At 39.7% G+C, this 20,508-nt stretch overlaps 2 protein-coding genes and 2 long non-coding RNA genes across 4 annotated transcripts in view; 1 reads left to right on the top strand and 3 right to left on the bottom strand.

Annotated features, from left to right (window-relative positions):
• Positions 1-6,720: 6,720 nt before the first annotated feature.
• Positions 6,721-13,092, bottom strand: LOC309503489. The gene is made up of 4 exons (XR_014207662.1): positions 12,791-13,092; positions 10,665-10,721; positions 9,876-10,226; positions 6,721-6,813 (listed from the first exon to the last, which is right to left on the bottom strand). It is a non-coding gene; the product is annotated as an uncharacterized lncRNA (long non-coding RNA).
• On the top strand, positions 6,745-11,424 carry LOC309503740. Its single transcript, XR_014207840.1, has 4 exons — positions 6,745-6,818; positions 9,880-10,229; positions 10,905-10,990; positions 11,114-11,424. It is a non-coding gene; the product is annotated as an uncharacterized lncRNA (long non-coding RNA).
• Positions 13,093-13,109: 17 nt separating the features above from the next.
• The window catches only part of LOC309509128 (uncharacterized protein), a gene marked incomplete at both ends in the record, with an annotated part of 85,808 nt that continues 78,409 nt past the window's right edge, over positions 13,110-20,508 (bottom strand). Inside the window, 2 exons of the mRNA XM_082183683.1 lie at positions 13,110-13,114; positions 13,374-13,721. Of these exons, the coding sequence (XP_082039809.1) occupies positions 13,110-13,114; positions 13,374-13,721 (353 nt within the window). The remainder of the gene's footprint in view (positions 13,115-13,373; positions 13,722-20,508) is intronic.
• Positions 18,071-19,065, bottom strand: LOC309514059 (uncharacterized protein; the record flags this gene model as incomplete). Its single annotated transcript, XM_082190187.1, has 3 exons — positions 18,698-19,065; positions 18,253-18,600; positions 18,071-18,084 (listed from the first exon to the last, which is right to left on the bottom strand). The coding sequence occupies exons 1-3, from the start codon at positions 19,047-19,049 to the stop codon at positions 18,071-18,073; spliced, it is 714 nt and encodes a 237-aa protein (XP_082046313.1). The 5' UTR covers positions 19,050-19,065.

The following is a 20,508-nucleotide window of genomic DNA, read 5'->3' as shown; positions in this document are numbered from 1 at the left end:
ACAGTTGAGACACTTGCCATTGCATTTTCATTAAATGTCCCGCAATGAATGCAGCAAAATTCAATGTGCAAATTGAAAATGCATTCCGAGCCGAACACGCCCCCTCCACTTAATGGAAATGCAATCACAAGTGTCTTAACTGTGATTTAATTCATTAATAATACATTTTTTATACATTATAGACAAATCCCATGTTTCTGTAGTGAGAATATGGGATGACTATAGTATCAAAATGATTAACACGTGCAAGCACTATCATCCATGAACTTGATAAAGGTTGCAGAAATGTTTTACTATTTACAACCAAATGCCTGTGTGTTCTAAACATATTTTGTCTGCAATAATAAATGTACAAAAAAGACAAACATCTATAAACATCAACATGATCACACAAAAAAGTTTATTTTTAATTTTTTTAAGCTGGTTTGTTTAGAGTTCATAGCAAGTTTATAATTCAACTGTTAAAGCATGAAATAAGGTTCCACGAATTAGTGAATTTGAGCTTAATGTGGGTATATTATCAGTAAAAAGTAATCATTAAAAAAAATTGTAATCATTAAAAAAAATCAGCCATATATATCAATGCGATTCATAACCTGATAATGTTGTGCACTAGAGGGAGCCACAGGACTGCAAATTCTTCCAGATCTGAGTGTAAAGGTGCTGTATGTAACTTTTTTACTCTAGTAAAGCATACAAATAGCATAATATGTTTATAAAGCTTGGAAGAGCCAGAACATTTTTTAATGTAACTCTGATTGTATTCGTCTGAAAGAAGAATGTCATACACACCTAGGATGACTTGAGGGTGAGTAAATCATGGGCTAATTTTCATTTTTGGGTGAACTAACCCTTTAATACGCTTAAAACAGTGGAGATGGTCGTGGACTTGAGGAGAAACGCCTCAGCATCATTCCCACTCACCATCATGAACAGCATGAGTCTTTCAGCACCATCTCTCAGGACCTGAAGGAGGAGTTCCACATAGACTCTATTGCAAAAAGTAATGTACTTCCTTCAACCGGCTGATGAAGTTCAACCTGTCACAGGAGCTGAAATATTAGATATAATGGCAGTTTAATTGAGTCTAATGGGCTTCTGTCTGTTTTAATGTGAATTATTGTCATTTAGAGTTTGATCAGTTTTGGCTCATTTGAACATTCCATCAATGACAGTCTGTGGGACTTTTCAGAGTTTTTGATCGTCATTTCTGGAAAAACGTAAGTCTGATCAGTTATAAAAGATAAAGCAGCTCGAGTCAGAACAGTCTGAAGATCTGAGCCAAGTTTGGTGGATGTTAGGAGGAGTTACAGTTAGAAAATATAGTCTCAGAATAATAATTTACATTTATGCATTTGGCAGACGTTTTTATTCAAAGCGACTTACATTGCATTTCAAGGCACACATTTACATTCTTATCAGTTCTTGCTTTCCCTGGGAATCAAACCCATGACCTTGGTGTTGCAAGTGCCAAAGCTTTACTGTTTGAGCTACAGGAAAACTTATAATAATAATAATAATAATAATTATTATTTATAAAGCCAACCTAGTTAGTTAGTAAGTCAAACAGAACAGACGGTAAGAGTAAACTGTTTTAAACCGATACACAGACTATAAGAGGCGATGAAATGAAGATGATCAGATGCTGCTGAAGATCAGACACACACTTACAGTTTTTCATAAATCTCAACAGATCTAATGGATGTATTGTTATTTTTAACTCTTGATAGAACACAAATGTCTGAATCACACATTTAATGTTTGTAGTTTATGCCGTTAAACACTAAATGCTTGAGTTACAATAGTGCTGTTTAAGAGCTGTGGACTGATCCGCCATCATTACTGTCGTTTCTACAGTTGAAGCGTTGTGTCATAGAGTGGAAGAAGTTAGAAACCTGTGTGAATCACATTTATTCTTCAGTCTAGAAATAAAGTAATGAATTGGTGTGTAAGAAAACCCTTCACTTGCTAATGTAAAGTCAGTCCTCAGACTTCAGAGCTTTTCTGGCATCTAGAGGTCAAACTGAGCAACTGACTCAAACCTCAATGACAGTCGACGTTAATAAAAACGGCAGAGGTCACAGAGCAAACAGCATTGAGTCTTGTGTTTCCAAGGGGCTCATTATTTTTTCCACATGTTTATTTTAACGTGCAAACAGCAGCACACAGAACAGATCAACCACAGAATCTGGATTCACATCAAATTTACACAGTGACAACAGAGAAAAACACAATAAAATAATGTAAATAAAAACCATAAAATAGGCCTACACTAAAGGCCCACCAAAATAGGCCTACAGTATTTTTTATTTATTTTTACTTAAATAATTAACTAATTAAGATGACAAAAAGAAAACACTGAATCCGTTTGAAGCTTTGAAAAAAAAACCCGGCTATTTTTAAGTTTAAGTTTTTTAATTTTTTTCGTCAAATAAAAATAGCAGGCCTGCCTCAATCCACACCTTGTCTAGTTTTTATTTAAAAAAAGTAACATGTGTACATGATGTGGGGTTAGTCTGGAGCGCAGCCTGTTGACAGAAAACACCCTCTCCGACGGCACAGATATTGCTTCGCAAGTGATATTGTACTTGCGAGTTGCGACTGGTGGACTTGTAATGTACTTGTACTACTTCTGTATTTTAATTAATACCACGTAGCATATTTTGCAAGTAACTTTGTCGCCCTTTCTGTCGAAATGGTCCCACACAGTTCTTCTTTTCACTCGCTTCATTTTGCTTGCAGTGAAATATGTCCATAGGCATGTGTGGTTGTGCGTAACAAATATAGGCTATATATATATTGGTGTTGACCCAAAGGTGGTGTGTGGCGAGACAAAGGTGGTGTGGCATCGTGAGAGGGTATGTCATAGAGACAAGGTATGTGCCATCTAGGTGGTTGCAGCAATGGGGACTACAAACCAAGATGGCCACCTGGTCCTGGACTACAGTTACCAGGGACACAACTGTTGTGAGTGAAGGAGAAAAGCTGTTAATGAGCTGAGGACAGAGAGACTGGCTGTTTTTTGTTAGAGAGCATAAAGAGAAGCTGGAAAAGTGTTTTGGTTAAAAAGTGTTTTTTAGTTGATTTGGTTTTGAGTTGATTATTAAAAAGAAACCAGTGACTTGATCTCTGCCTGGACTCGATTTGTGAAGCAACCCACACTTTGGTGATCCTCTACCTCTCATGATGCCACAGTGGATACAGGCAATAAGACGTGAAGCATCCGCTGGAAGAATGGGTTAATTGTGGGATCCTGACACTCAGTATGCACTAAAAACGTATAAAAACTTGTTTCTAGGCTTTTGTAGCTTGTTTTCTGTACACCTTGTCACATAGCAGCTTTTAGACATTGTTTTTGGTTATAAGTCAAAAGCTTCAGGCAATACAAAGCCAATGGAGACGGTTGGCCTAAATGCCTAAATGCGCTCTGTTTCTATTTCAATTCTCTCTGTGAACAGTGTGTTTGAAAACTCTATCAATATTGCATATTAATTAAATAAATAAATGTAATGTCAGAGAATGCACAAAGCCACAGGCGTAACTATCGGTAAGCAGGGTAAGCGGTTGCTTACGGGCCCGGACCAATCAGGGGCCCGGCCGCGTTACTGAAGATATTGATTGACAGCCGTGTCCCCCTATCGCATTTTACTACTTTTAGTCTGATCGCATTTAAATTTTTTGCGAATTGATTTGAATAAATAATATCAACAACATATTTGACTGATCATTAAATAAATGTTTGAAACGAACAATGATGAGTTTGGTGTAATTTGTTTCGAATTGGGACTGGGGAATCCCCGGGTGAACATGCGCATTGCGTGCAAAACAGTAAAAAACTTTGAACTTGAGACAGATATGGAGTCGTCAAATTTTAAACACAAAAGTGGCTTTCAAAAGCGCAAACGAAAAGAGGAATTTGATAAATTAATTAATAAATTACCAAAAATAGGAAGCTTCTTTAAAAAGATGACACAGGGGGAGATTGAGATGGAGCAAGAGAGTGAAGCGAGTAAAGCACCTGAAGCGACCGTTGGTAGTAGCACCTCCGTGGTTAAATGCAGCTATAATGTAAGTGAGCATTTTTTTTTTTTTTTATGTATTTGGACCTAGGCCTATGTGTATATAGCAGTAGCAGTGACAGTAACAGTAACAATGTGTTATTATGGTGCGCCGTCACCAGCATTTTTTTTTTTTTTTGGCGCGTAGCGTCATCACGTGTTGTAGTAGGGAGGCCCGCCTTGATAATCCTGCTTAAGGGCCCGGTGTTGGCTCGTTACGCCACTGCACAAAGCGCATCCTTTTGAGATGTAAATTACAATACATTTTAATTAAAATAAAACACAAAAGGCCTACATCATAAAACTCAGAAGATTATGTTTTTTTAATATATTATATTATAATACAAATAAAAAGGCGTCAGTCGAGTCCCAAAATACACGTAGCCTAGGCTAAATCAGCGTCTTCACAGCAAGGGAAATGTTTGGAATAACAAGTAGAACTGTGTGCGGCACAGCTTGCCCTTTATATTGTACAACAGACCAATTAAATTAGGCAGAATAACTTTTTATATGTTTGGTTGACTGTTTCATTTTGATAATGATCAGTCTGCGATATGAAGCAACGCCAGAACTGATATGTTGTGTGAGAGCTCGATGCGCGAGCGCCATCACTTGGATTTGTTCCACTGCTGGGATATTATAACGTAATACTCTGTTATTTATAGTCATACAGATAATATGACATCATTCGAAACAGTAAAATGTATATTTTTATTTGTGTACATTCAAAATGACTACAAAATATAATGCCATTGAAAAATAAATAAAACAACATGATGCGCTGCTTTAGCGCGTCTCGGTCTCTTTATCTTTCTGGCGCTCACCAAAAATGAACCAAAATACAGAGAATAGCCTTCTTGGCGCGCCTACTTTTGAAAGTCAACATTTAGATTATTTAACGTTAAATGCATTATATATGCCAGAGTCACTTTGGAATAAATCACAGCGTGTTTCATAAAACGTGACTTAGCCTATACAGTCCGGAAAATAGGCTATAGGTTATAGCAAATTCAGACCAACTGCTGGTCTACTCAGAGAAAAAGCCCTTTTCTGGGCTCTTCTGTTGTACCGAGCCATTCGTTAGTCTAGTTGTTTGATGAGGAAATGAAATATAGCCTATAGTTGCAAGACACGCGTTAAGTTTTGTAAGCTCCATGCAACAGCGGACTATTACTAGAATATTAGAAATCTAATACTCAAGCTGTTTTCTCATTTTTACTCTTAATATTAACGACTGAACAAAAGATACACGGATTCTCTTGAACCACCACCGCGTTTGCGGCAGAAAACTACTGCAGTGCAGCCAAAATGCTCTGTTCGACTTATCTGAGATCCTTTACTCTTCCCTGTGGATGACCTGTGACCTACTTTCTGTAAGATCTGAATTTTTTTAACTTGAATTTTTGAGATTGAATTTTAGAAAACTGAATATTTGCAGTATAAGAATTCAGAACAAAAAAACTAGCTGTTTGAAAATACATGTCTATAAAATTCAGCCATAAAAACATTTCAGTTTGTTAAATTTCAAATGTTCAATATTCGTTTAAAAAAAATCTAATTCAGAACTATTTAAACTACCACCTAAAATTCTATTTTGTTAGATTACACTTGCAAATAATTCAAATTTACACAATTCAAATTCAAATAGTTTAGTCATATTATAAGCTCCATAGTATCCACTTTTGTCCTTAAACGCTTGTTTTTTGGGTTCAACAGCTTATAAAAACTTGTTTCTAGGCTTTTGTAGCTTGTTTTCTGTACACTTTGTAACATAGCAGCTTTTAGACATTGTTTTTTGTTATAAGTCAAAAGGTTCAGGCAATACAAATCAATGGAGACGGTTTTATTTACTAAATTATTTAAATTATTTTTGTGAACAGTGTGTTTTAAAACTCTATCAATAGATAGCCTAGTAGGGAGTTAATAATTTTACTGGGAAAATTTACAAGAAAATGGGCTCTTTGTAAAAAAAAAAAATATTTGTTTATTTTGCTCCATATGGTTAGAAAAAAACAAAAACAGAATAAAAGCTCAAAACAAACTGTAGGCCTATATATAATCATATAATCTATGTGATCAAAACAACTCGCAGTGACCCAAAAGCAGTAGGCAGAAGCTTTGCTTATTACACATACTGTACATTTCAGCCTCAATTCAGTGTTTTTTTCCACCATTAATCATATTAAACAACAGAATACGGCCATTCAACTTTAACAAAAATGTAAAGAATAACCTTCCTTTAACATAAATGTATTAATTCCATTATTCAATTTTTTCTGTGAACCTTAGATGATTCATATACATTTGTACTGTATGTCTGATACGTTTTCAATCATAAGATTTTGTGCAGTTTGGATGCTGTCGATAGATATTTTACATTTCAATGTCTGTTTCAGTGGTTCTTTGGGCTTCCAAATTACAAAAGCACAGACGTTGTACAAACAGTAAAAAAAAAAAAAAAAAAAAAAAAAAACTAACATTAAAATAAGCTAAAACAACAAAAAATTCAGCAATTTTTTTAATTGTTTTGGAAACAATCCTGGAAACCTGGATATACAAGATAGCCTACATTTAAAAGAGGGATTTTCTAGACCTGGAAAAGTCATGTAAATTACAAAAATCTTTCTAGTTATGCCAACGCCTAAAATAATTAATTGGGAAGACATTGTGAGTAACTGTGTGCTTATTTCCCATGTGTGTAAAATGAGCTATACAACTTATAGTTATGCATTGTCAATGTAAAAAATGTAGTTCCCTTTCGTCCTGGGAACTCCGACGTGTCATTGGGGGAGTTCCCTGACGAATTGGGATCACGCTAGGGAGCCGCGACCCGCCTACCAGCGCGGGTATAAAAGGCGGAAGTAAACATTGCGTCAGTGCTTTTTGCTTCGGAGCCATCCAGTGTGTCTCTGTGTGAGCTGCTGTTCTTTTGCCTGAAGACTTTAACTGAAAAAACGAGTCCTCTTTTGGGAAGAAGAGCCTTTCTGGTGCTGGTGTGACAGCGCTTCAGCGACCATCGCTTCTTAAAAAAAAGAAAAAAAGAGCTGTTTTCACAGCTGGTAGTGGTGAGTGCACCTTGCAGTTTCCCCGTCGTGTCTGCCGCGGTGGTCCCTCGGTGCGTCGGCACATGACAGAGAGTAATTCTCTTTCTAAAAGAGCATTACAGGCGTTTCGCGTCCTTTTCAGGATGTCGTTTCACCCGTGCGTTTCTGGATGCGGTCGACTTCTCCCTCAGGAAGATGGTCACAAACACTGCCTCTCGTGTTTGGGCTTAAAGCACGCTGAGGCAGCGTTTCATTCGTACCATTCTTCCCGGAAGTGCATGAGGAGTTTAGTAAGTCCTGGCTGGCCCCTCTGGCGACCAGACGCAGACAACCTCGCTCCTCCTTCCTCACCACTCTTGATGGCGGAGCGGCGCACGGGTATGAGGGAATCCCCCCAGTGGAGTCACCGCATGTTCCCTGGGTCGGGCGATGTCCACTCTGGTGGTCCAGGAGCGCCACCTATGGCTTACCCTTGTGGATATGCGGGAAGCAGAGAAAAACAAACTTCTCAACTTCCCCATATCCCAAGGCGGCCTCTTCGGCGACACGGTGGAGAGCTTCGCCCAAGAGTTCTCCACCGCCCAGAAGCAGTCGGAGGCAATACGGCACGTCCTGCACAGGAGGCAGACTGCTGCTGGTCCATCTTCTGTGGCCGTAGAGCCTCCGGCTGCTCGTCGCCGAGGGTGCCCTCCTATGGCCGCTCCTCCTTCAGGGCAGCAGTCTAAACCTGGGGGGTGGAGGTCTGGTCATAAGAGGGCGGCCCAGCCCGCTCAGGCACCTCCGGCCCCTTCTCGGAGGAAGAAGGGCGGGAAGCGTTCCTGAGATGGGCGACCTGGAGGAGGACCTGGATGCTGCTCACGGGGAGGGTGCCTTTGCACACCTCCTTCTCCCGGGGGAGGGCCGGGTGGAGAATCCTGTTTTGAGTTTTATTTCTGTTCCGCTGCTGACCACTCAGTCAGCGGTACCCAAAATTTCAATGAAAGAGCAGTTTCTACTTCCTCCTTCAGGTCATCCACGGCTGAGACTGGCGGGCACACAGTCTCTCCCGTCCAAGAGAACCAGAATGGCAGTGTGCGCCACCCCCGAGCGGCACCACTCCCGTTCCCCTCTCCCCAGTTTGCAGATAGCAGTGACGCGTCGCTCCGGTCTGCAGCTGGGCCCGGAGGCGCAGAGACCAGGACACGAGGAGTCAGGGCCTCGTTCCTCGTCTCTCCCCCTCCCCTCGCCACCGGGCAGCCCGCAGCAGAATGCCCACGGGCCTTCTCTACTGTCTGCCCCCCGGTGGAAGCAGGTTGGTGTCAAGTTTCACACCCAGACCCCGCGCTCGGTCGCTACAACGCCACCAGTGCCGGGTCCGTCTTCCACCTCGCTGCCCCTCCGCGGGTACGCCGGTGGTTCGGGTGGGTTTGTTGGGACGGTATCTGGAGGCCTGGCTAGCGCTTCCGGGTCCGTCCCGATGGCTCATCCGCACCATTCGGTTCGGCTATGCAATTCAGTTTGCACGCCGGCCTCCCAAGTTCAGGGGCGTCCACTTCACCCGTGTGCGACTCGCCTCCCAACTCCTCCTATGGAGTCAGAAGCATCTGAGGTCGCTTCGTGCCGTTCATGTTCCAGGGGCGCTCAACCGTGTGGCAGACGAGCTCTCACGGCAGCCCCCCCTTCCAGGAGAATGGCGACTCCATCCCCAGGAGGTTCAGCTGATTTGGAGTGTCTTCAGAGTCGCACAGGTAGACCTGTTTGCCTCTCCAGACACGACCCATTGCCAGTGGTTTTACTCCCTGACCGAGGGGACCCTCGGCACGGACGCCCTGGCTCACAGCTGGCCCCGGGACTTGCGCAAGTATGCGTTTCCCCCAGTGAGCCTTCTTGCACAGACCCTGTGCAAGGTCAGGGAGGACGAGGAGCAGGTCCTTCTAGTGGCGCCGTATTGGCCCACCAGGACTTGGTTCACGGAACTCATGCTCCTCGCGACAGTCCCTCCTTGGCCAATCCCTCTGAGGAAGGACCTTCTTTCTCAGAGACGGGGCACTCTATGGCACCCGCGTCCAGACCTCTGGAAACTCCATGTCTGGTCCCTGGACGGGACACGGAGGTTCTAGGTGGTCTACCACAGGCAGTGGTAGACACCATCACTTCCTCTAGAGCCCCCTCTACGAGGCGCCTCTATGCGTTGAAGTGGAACTTGTTCGTCGAATGGTGTTCCTCCCGTCAGGAGGACCCCCGAACTTAGGGCACGCTTTCCCAGTGTTATTCAATATCCACTGAGCGGGTCTTGCGGAACAGCAGTGTGATTCCCTAGCTAGCTCCCGCAACTTATTCAAGAAACTGCTGCAGGGTAGCTTAGCTGGGCGCTGGAAAGGGCCAGCACCATGGCGTTTTATTAGGGATCCCAATTCGTCAGGGAACTCCCTCGACGACACGTCGGAGTTCCCAGGACGAAAGGGAACGTCTCGGTTACGTATGTAACCCTCGTTCCCTGAGTTCAGGGAACGGAGACGTGTCATCCCTTCGCCATGTGGCTGTACCTTCGCGGAGGACTGGACACTGTTCGGCTCCTCAGCGAAAAGCACTGACGCAATGTTTACTTCCGCCATTTATACCCGCGCTGGTAGGCGGGTCGCGGAATGCAAATCTTGCATGCCACTGTTCATTGGCTCGTTTTAATTCTCTCGAAGGCAATTGGCTCCCTAGCATGATCCCAATTCATCAGGGAACACCCCCGACGACACGTCTCCATTCCCTGAACTTAGGGAATGAGGGTTACATACGTAACCGAGATTTTTTTTTAATATGCAAATAGAACTATGGTTTTTTCAATTATCAATGTCTAAAACCAGTATGGTCAAACTAACACACATGTGTTTCTGCCTAATTGTTGACTTTTGTTCTAGTGCTTTCACAACTGTTTTAATAACCTTTGGTAAAGTTTTAATTTAGCAATGTGGAACTAGTGTGACTACATATTTTCAGGAGTATTTTAAGAGCGATGAGCTCACTGTTGAGGTTTGGAAGAGTTTATTCGTTTATTAGAGAAACACGTGTGGTTAAAGAAGAAAGAAAGAAGAGGAACTGACATCTTAACCCACACAGAACTGGTCATCTCTGAACCCGGTTTGGACTGAACCTGGTAAAACAAAAATAACTTATTTAACTTATTTTATATTACTGTGTTTAACCAAATACATAAACACGGCACGTTGAATAGCATAATTATCTTTATTTATCATCTAATTGATGCTTGTGATGATGATTTTATAGAAATGTATATGTATTGAAAGCCATCTGTACACTAACAGACTGTACCTCATATGTTCACTAAATGAATGTGACATGATTGTTTAGGATTGTCTGGATGAGAATGATGTGTCTGACATTTAATGACAGTTACTTTTTACATTACGGTATTAGTTTTCATGTTTATGGGTTGTTGCTGATGTACAAGAGAATGGAATTATAAAGTGATGTAGATTACAAATTAAACATGGCTTGAGTCAAAACCTGTGATCGGCTGTTCGAACAACGAGTCGTTGAGGATGAGGATGAGGATGATGTTCATACACACCTGGAATCGGAGGGTTTGGTGTGATATCTGGAGTTGTTTCTGTAGTTGATGTTACAACTGTTAAAAACAAAATGGAAATATAAATATATAATATTTTAATGCATGAACATAATATCAAGGCATTTATTTCACAAACTGCTGTAGTCCAGAGCTACAGTATCAGTGCTGAAAGCTGCTCACACTAACATGGGATGAGTTGTGTTCAAAATATCAGATATCTTTGTTTCCCCGCCTCCTCAGACTCGACACTTACGCCGGTTGCCAGTTTGAGGACACGCAACAGAACGAGCGCAATTGACAATGAAAGCCGAGGAGACTTATACACTGTAAGTTGATTTATCCGTGTTTTAATAAGCTCTCGTTCATAGAGATGTTTAGATGGATACCGAGGCTTTTTAGGTTGTGTAGAATCTGCGATCCCTGACCCAGTTTGTTTGGTCGTTTCCAAGGCTGCGATACGCTGTGTTTTCCTGCTATCTGGCATCCAGGCGTGTCAAAATACTATTGGCTGAACTGGCAGTGGGCGGAGTCACACAGACCAAAATCAAAATCCGACTGACAACACGGAAAGTGTAATCCAGAGAGGATTCAGATACTGATTCTAGAAAACTCCATGAGTCGGTCAAATGAAGATGATGACCATAAACACCTGGATTTGGAGAGTTTGCTGTGGTATGTGGAGTTGTTTCTGTAGTTGATGTTACAACTGTTAAAAACTAAATTGAAATAGAAATATATAATATTTTAATGCATGAACATAATATCTAGGCATTTATTTTACAAACTGTATCAGTATCAGTGCTTAAATCTGCTCACACTAACATGGGATGAGTTGTGTTTAACACTAGAAGTGCCAGAATTCCATAACTACTAGAACTGCCGCAAGCGGTCATTTTGACCGCTAGATTCCAAACTCTATATCTTTAATGATACATACCCAATTGAGAGATTAATGCATTTATTGTATTAGGATATATTTTAAAAACAAAACAACACCAAACTGTACATTTAAACAAGTTTAATTATACATTTATAAATAATATCTGTAGATGTCCTGAACAAAATAACGGAGTAGCCTATGTTTTCATGTTTCCACTGTTCGATCGCGCCCGCCGACACACACACACACACACACACACACACACACACACACACACACACACACACACACACACACACCATATTACAGCATTGCAGTCTTGACATTGCAGCCTGTTCATTATAGCCATAATAAAATAGTCAACCTAACATATAAAAATTCCACTGCTCTGTTTATATAGTCAGTATAGCCTCGTACAATTCGTACCATTTTGCACGTGTGAAGAGGATGATTTTTTCCGTCGATATTGGAACGTGAGTGAAGTACAAAGCCTATAATAAAGTAGTTTAGTTTAAAATAGTTTACCATCCAAATACATCGCAAATGTTGAAACATTTTGATTCTAATTAGAGAATTAGGTGAGCCTAACGCCGCTTACTTTCACTTTCGCTTATAAAGTATTTCATTTTGGCTTGTTTATAGTTATTTTTTCATTCTTGTTCTGTTCTGAATATCATTACATTTAAATTATTTGTTGTTGAATATGTTTTGTGTATTTTTACCACATTTTATTGTTGTGTATATTGGTATAGCCTATAATAATACCGCGAAATTCAGTGCGGTCAATATGACCGTCTATGGCCGAAATAGGTAAATATGTTCATTTGTTTTTTTGCCTTATGTGCAATTTATATGAAAAACATTTTAAATGAAAATACAGACACTTTTAGGAAAAGTCAGGAACCGGCAGGATTTTATTTATTTTTTCAACAAAGTTATTGCAGATATAAAATTCAAAACGGTCAAAATGACCGCCATGGCACTTCTAGTGTTAATAAATCCTCACTATGATTTGATTAATTTATCATGGGATGGTGTGAGTTACACTAGCTGTATATTATGATTATTTTGCATCAGACAACAGACTGTACAAGACCGGTCATATGTATCAAAACTCACTGACAAATCTGACAAAGAGCTTTTTTTGATGATAATATGTGTGATGATAAAGCAGTCTGTGAGAGCCAGTGCAAACCACTGAAGCGAGAGACTGATGATGTGTGACAGTGATCATGTGATCATGAACCTTGTGTAGAAGCTGCTGCTGTAGTTCGGCTTGATGTCTTCTCAGAGTTTGAGCTTCTGACTGGAGTCAGTGTTGTTGAAGCGACTGGAGCTGCAGAAGATGAATGTTCAGACGCATCAGGACATTAACATCATATTTTCATATTGATCATGACATGCAGTTTGTGTTCAATCATCACAGCTTACAGTGGCAGTAGTTGAGAAGAGAGATGTTACTGTATCATTTATTCCTGGTTTATATGAGAGTGAAACACAGTGAGCTGCTTCCCATAAACCTTCAGCTTTCCTGAATCAATGACATTATTAAGCCTTAGAATTCCTCAAACTGCATACAAATCCTTATAATTCCCAATATTGACGTCCCTCATGGGTCATACATGAAATATTGCATAAATCAGAAGAGTCTATTTTAGCCTAGTATGACCCATAGGAGGTCAATATTGGGAATTATAATAATTTTTATGCAGTTTATGACATTGACCACTAATATTTTACAATTGCCAAACATATGAAGCCATCAGGAAGAGTAGAGTCAGTGTGTGTGAAAGTTTTGACAAATCTGTTTGAAAAGAGTGTTTTCTCACCTGAATACTTGACAGTGTATCTGACTGAGGTCTTGAGTTGATTTCTGTGAGTAAGCCGACATCTCCACTCTCTGTTGTTATCTTCATTCAGGAGTGTTGTAGTCAGAGTGATGATACAGCGATATTGATCTGATGATGATGATGATATCTGATATCTGGAGTCTGTCTTCAGATCAACACCAGCCTGATTCACCCACAACAGCTCAACTCCCTCAGAACTGACCCATTCATCACAGGAGAATCCAGTATCTGAATACAACTGACAGGAGAGAGTCACAGAGCGGCCTGGACTGATCTCAGTCTGTGAGGATGAAGATGATGATGATGATGATGATGGAGACACTGAAACTGAACACAAGACACAAATCACAGACTCTTCAATCATCATCTGAGTTTAAAAGGAGAATCTGCCCTTTTTAAATTGATCACATAATCATAAACTTACCATGAAGAACATGCAGAAAAACACGTGCATCAGGTCCTTGTTTCTGTCCGTTCACATATTGTTGGCAGATGTATAATCCATAATATTCTTCTGTGACGTTCTTGATGTTCAGAGAGCAGTCAGACTCCAGACTCAGTCTCTCATGTCTCTCTGTGTTTTTCCTCTTTATCCCTCCAGCAATCAGTTCAACTGTCCCTGAATGTCTGAAGCTGTTAGAGTAGGTCCATGTAGTTTTAGATTTGCAGTCAGGAAGAGCATTATTACAGGACAGACGCACATTTTCACCAGAACTGATGAACACATGATCCTCCACTCCACTGATACCTGAAACACAGTATATCTCAGTGATCATTATGATATTAATAAATATAAACCATACCAGCATAAAAACCAGAAGAATCAAATCATACAGTCTTTTTCCCGTGTTTGATAGTTAATGCATTAATAAACATTTATGGATAAACCAAATCAAACGCCTCTTTAAGAAGGAATAAGAAATACCCTGACTTTGAAACAAATGTAAATAATGTAATATCATCATATCTTGAACTCTTGATTTCAGCTTTGTCATAAACATTACTGGACGGCACAGGATTAGTTGATCCTCCTCTTCAAGCGTAGAAAATACACTAATAACTGCCCTTAAAAGCTCTTTATCTGTTCTGTGTTTCTCTCTTTCCTTCAAACTCACCCTACTGTGACTTATGCACAGCTAAATACAAAATAACAATTCAAAACCCACAAAGAATATTTGTGGAACAGTTCCCAAAGGAAGGAGCAAAACTCAGGGAAGGTTTGCTGGGATCAGTAGTTCACTCTCCATCCAGACACAGTCGTGATGATACTGTACTTCTGTTCTCTGACCACACAACATCACTTCACTGAGCTGAACACTCGTTGTGTGTTTGATAGTAAGTTTATGATCAATCATGAGCTGAGTTTGGGAAGTAGTTAACAGTGAATTTGATCATGATTAGGGCCCTCTCAAGTAAAGTCATGACAAAATAATGCATTAAAGCAACACTATGTAACTTTTCAACCTTCATAATATATTTCCAAGATCCTTGTGATGGTACATCAACTTACAATAGGTTGAATGACACGTCTGCCATAGCCTGACAGGGTCGGTAGTAACCAGAGCACAAAAAGAACTACAAAATTCGACTGCTTTACGGCATACGTCACTTCCCCCACCACTTCCTCAAATTTGGACGTGAGAGGCCAACCAGCGTTTGTTTTCAGCTTTCGTGCGTATGTTTTTGTCATGGGGGTTGTTTACACCTGGCCACTTCATGCATTTTCTCAGATCGGATAGCTATCCGATCGTGAAAAGTCCAGGTTTAAATGCCCTCCGAAACGCATTTGAGACAGATTTGAATCCGATCCCTCAAACCACTTCAGGAGGAGATCTGAGACGCATTCCAGACGAAACTGGACAAGTGTAAATGCATATGGTTGTTGAAACCACATATGTAAATTGTACTCCTCCCAAAAATGCAAAAAAAAAAAAAAAAAAAAAGTGTGAGAGCGTTGTATAGGCTATTATGTTATATCCAGATATGACGACGCGCTGGAACACGCATCACCGCAGATGAGCAACTGCATCAAGCCAACGTGCAAACTATCGCAAATCAAAGTGAAAGTAAGTCGCAGACGCTTAACACACAATCTTCATCATTAAAAGTAAAGAAACGAAATGATCTTACCAGGGCTGTTACTGCTCTCTCTTATTGCGGTCTTTGATTTTTAAATTTTAGCTGATGATCTATAAAATGCAGCTCATATCTGTTGCTTTCGGTGACGTGAACTCCAATCCGATGAATTTAAATCCGTTTCGCAAAAATACATTTATGTGACCAGGTGTAAATGGAATCGTTTTGATAAATCAGATAGCTATGCCTCACGAATTAGTTTGCCAGCTGAACTCAGGTGTTGTGAGGTGTATTTATCACGTAGTCCTGAGGGATATCAGACGACGCTGTTGACGTTGATTCCTGCAATTATCATGAGAACAGCTTTCAATATCTCACATAATTATCATAAATAAGCCTAACGTAGAGGTTGTAAATAGTGTAAACGAGCACAATTTGCAAACTATTATGATAAATTGCAGTAATCATGTCTAATGACATCATAACGGCCAATGTTATGAAATAATGCGACGTACATTTAACTTAATTGATGTTATCTGGCATTTTGTAATGTTTACATTCCAATAAAAACAACACAAATTAAATTATACAGTAGGCCTAGACTATAGACTATTTACTTGTGATTTAGCTGCAATCATGTAAAAACGTTATAATATAATATATTTACGACAGTGCAAGTATTCCACAGCGACTCTAGGGGTCGCTGTTTGACAAAAACACAATTTCTACTTAGTGTGGCTTTAACAAATCATTTAATAAAATATGATTAAACATGCACTAGGAGAGTGATTGTATTTTTTATTTTTATTTTTTACATTTTTAATAATACAAATATTATATACATTTTTTTTTTACTTATGTTTTTTATAACATCTATGAATTAATGCTATGTTTTGGGAGATGTGAAGTACTTTTGTGCCTATTTACTGCAAAATACCTCAGCTACACCATTAGCATGCATACGAAATATTACCTTTTTATAAAAAAAAAAAATAAAAAAAACACATTAATGATGATCGAAATGAAATCTGAGTTGTTTCTGGATATTGATCTCGGTGTGAGATGCATAATTCTTCATCTGCTGGTTAGAATTTTTTTGGCAGATAATATAGTTTTACCAAAAAGTGTAATTACCATACACTTCCAGCAGAGGCGCCATAGAGATCCATTCATTTTTTTGGATGTGACTGACTGCTCTTATAACAGCTTTTGTTATGAATATATATATTTAAACATTTTAAAACACATTAAATCAGTACTTTTGAAGTGTCTTGTTTTTGCAATAATGCCACATAAATTTCCAGTAATGACACTAAAAGAAAAGACTTGAATGCAGTTACATATTATTTATTTCAATAATCGAAATGTATATAATTATTAACTTTAGAATAAGAAACACATTTTAGTACATCAAAGTAAATACCTGTGTGTGTGTGTGTGCGCGCGCGCGCGTGTGTGTGTGTGTGTGTGTGTGTGTGTGTGTGTAAGTGATCATGTTCGTTCCACATTGTATTTTAGTCCAGGAGTTTTAGGAAAAAAGGGTGAACAAATTGCAACAGAATCAAACTCAACTGATTTTGTATCCTCAATATGTCCTGAGTAAGGGGAAAAAAGCTCTGAAGAATCCCATTAGGGGAAAGTTCTGAAAAAGACCCAAATATATCCTATTCATACGCCTATTCATTATCTTTCTCACATGAATAGGGTAAAAAATGTAACCTTTAGATATCACCATGAAAATTACTGAGTTGATTACTTATATCAAGACAAACAAAAAATGTATTACAAGTTTCAGAGCACTACATGATGACTATATCGCTATCATCATCATCAAGTAGATGACATCATCTGATCACATTAGTAGTGGGAATCTAGTAGTAGTAGTATATTTATCAAAGTGATTTCCCCCATTATAGATAAAGTTTAAATTACCAACTCTTTTGGTACATTCATATGGAGAAGAACTAGCCTGGGAAAACCCAGACTACTTCCGGCGAATTTTAATTCTCTCTCCAGGATAGTCTGGAGAAGAGCCCATTCAAACTCATTTCTGTGCCGCCGAAATCGCGGCACCAATCAGAAACGTTTGGGGAGGGATTTACATGATGACGATAGCGCAGCGACGCTGAAGGAGATTTCATTACAAAGATGGATGCCGCCGTGGAACATCACTCGTTCGAATCATAGACCGTATATAAACGAATCAGTTATCGCGTCTGTTTTGAGCGATTTAAACTTACCGTTTTCGTTAAAACCGGAGCAAAGAACAACACTCGAAGCATACGTCATCTCCTTCATCGATCTGATTTTATGACTATCCAATTGCTCCCAGAGGAATTTGAGCTACGTCGGTTGGTGACGCCCCTTTGGAAATGATTTGTCTACATAGCTTCGCCAGACCCTATACTCAGTTTCAACTGAGAAGGGTCTGGTTTTAACCAGGCTAGAGAAGAACCATCATTTGAATTTGAATTAAATTTGAATTGAAAGAAATAAGAAAGCTATAAGAAATGGAGATTGAGAGCAAAAACGCAGCATGTAACTGTTAAAAAACTGACTACACGCTTGTTTATAAGAAAGTTTGGGAATTATTAACTCATTTATGTGTCCAGCGCTGTCACATCACGTCAGGTGTCAAAAGAACGAAAGACTCAGAAGAATCAGACCCGAAGACTCAAGAGATGAACTAATCATTTCTCTTTCCGGTACAGAACCCATCAGGAAGAGTAGAGCCAGTGTGTGAAAGTTTTGACAAATCTGTCTGAAAAGAGTGTTTTCTCACCTGAATACTTGACAGTGTATCTGACTGAGGTCTTGAGTTGATTTCTGTGAGTAAGCCGACATCTCCACTCTCTGTTGTTATCTTCATTCAGGAGTGTTGTAGTCAGAGTGATGATACAGTGATATTGATCTGATGATGATGATAATATCTGATATCTGGAGTCTGTCTTCAGATCAACACCAGCCTGATTCACCCACAACAGCTCAACTCCCTCAGAACTGACCCAATCACCACAGGGAGATCCAGTATCTGAATATAACTGACAGGAGAGAGTCACAGAGCGGCCTGGACTGATCTCAGTCTGTGAGGATGATGATGATGATGATGATGATGATGAAGACACTGAAACTGAACACAAGACACAAATCACAGACTCTTCAATCATCATCTGAGTTTAAAAGGAGAATCTGCCCTTTTTAAATTGATCACATAATCATAAACTTACCATGAAGAACATGCAGAAAAACACGTGCATCAGGTCCTTGTTTCTGTCCGTTCACATATTGTTGGCAGATGTATAATCCATAATATTCTTCTGTGACGTTCTTGATGTTCAGAGAGCAGTCAGACTCCAGACTCAGTCTCTCATGTCTCTCTGTGTTTTTCCTCTTTATCCCTCCAGCAATCAGTTCAACTGTCCCTGAATGTCTGAAGCTGTTAGAGTAGGTCCATGTAGTTTTAGATTTGCAGTCAGGAAGAGCATTATTACAGGACAGACGCACATTTTCACCAGAACTGATGAACACATGATCCTCCACTCCACTGATACCTGAAACACAGTATATCTCAGTGATCATTATGATATTAATAAATATAAACCATACCAGCATAAAAACCAGAAGAATCAAATCATACAGTCTTTTTCCCGTGTTTGATAGTTAATGCATTAATAAACATTTATGGATAAACCAAATCAAACGCCTCTTTAAGAAGGAATAAGAAATACCCTGACTTTGAAACAAATGTAAATAATGTAATATCATCATATCTTGAACTCTTGATTTCAGCTTTGTCATAAACATTACTGGACGGCACAGGATTAGTTGATCCTCCTCTTCAAGCGTAGAAAATACACTAATAACTGCCCTTAAAAGCTCTTTATCTGTTCTGTGTTTCTCTCTTTCCTTCAAACTCACCCTACTGTGACTTATGCACAGCTAAATACAAAATAACAATTCAAAACCCACAAAGAATATTTGTGGAACAGTTCCCAAAGGAAGGAGCAAAACTCAGGGAAGGTTTGCTGGGATCAGTAGTTCACTCTCCATCCAGACACAGTCGTGATGATACTGTACTTCTGTTCTCTGACCACACAACATCACTTCACTGAGCTGAACACTCGTTGTGTGTTTGATAGTAAGTTTATGATCAATCATGAGCTGAGTTTGGGAAGTAGTTAACAGTGAATTTGATCATGATTAGGGCCCTCTCAAGTAAAGTCATGACAAAATAATGCATTAAAGCAACACTATGTAACTTTTCAACCTTCATAATATATTTCCAAGATCCTTGTGATGGTACATCAACTTACAATAGGTTGAATGACACGTCTGCCATAGCCTGACAGGGTCGGTAGTAACCAGAGCACAAAAAGAACTACAAAATTCGACTGCTTTACGGCATACGTCACTTCCCCCACCACTTCCTCAAATTTGGACGTGAGAGGCCAACCAGCGTTTGTTTTCAGCTTTCGTGCGTATGTTTTTGTCATGGGGGTTGTTTACACCTGGCCACTTCATGCATTTTCTCAGATCGGATAGCTATCCGATCGTGAAAAGTCCAGGTTTAAATGCCCTCCGAAACGCATTTGAGACAGATTTGAATCCGATCCCTCAAACCACTTCAGGAGGAGATCTGAGACGCATTCCAGACGAAACTGGACAAGTGTAAATGCATATGGTTGTTGAAACCACATATGTAAATTGTACTCCTCCCAAAAATGCAAAAAAAAAAAAAAAAAAAAAAAAAAAAAAAGTGTGAGAGCGTTGTATAGGCTATTATGTTATTTCCAGATATGACGACGCGCTGGAACACGCATCACCGCAGATGAGCAACTGCATCAAGCCAACGTGCAAACTATCGCAAATCAAAGTGAAAGTAAGTCGCAGACGCTTAACACACAATCTTCATCATTAAAAGTAAAGAAACGAAATGATCTTACCAGGGCTGTTACTGCTCTCTCTTATTGCGGTCTTTGATTTTTAAATTTTAGCTGATGATCTATAAAATGCAGCTCATATCTGTTGCTTTCGGTGA

This window comes from Leuciscus leuciscus, assembly GCF_965113295.1.
Source record: "Leuciscus leuciscus genome assembly, chromosome: 1".
NCBI lineage: Eukaryota > Metazoa > Chordata > Actinopteri > Cypriniformes > Leuciscidae > Leuciscus > Leuciscus leuciscus.
Note: the sequence above shows the minus strand (reverse complement) of the source record. Positions and strands in the feature narration are given on the sequence as shown.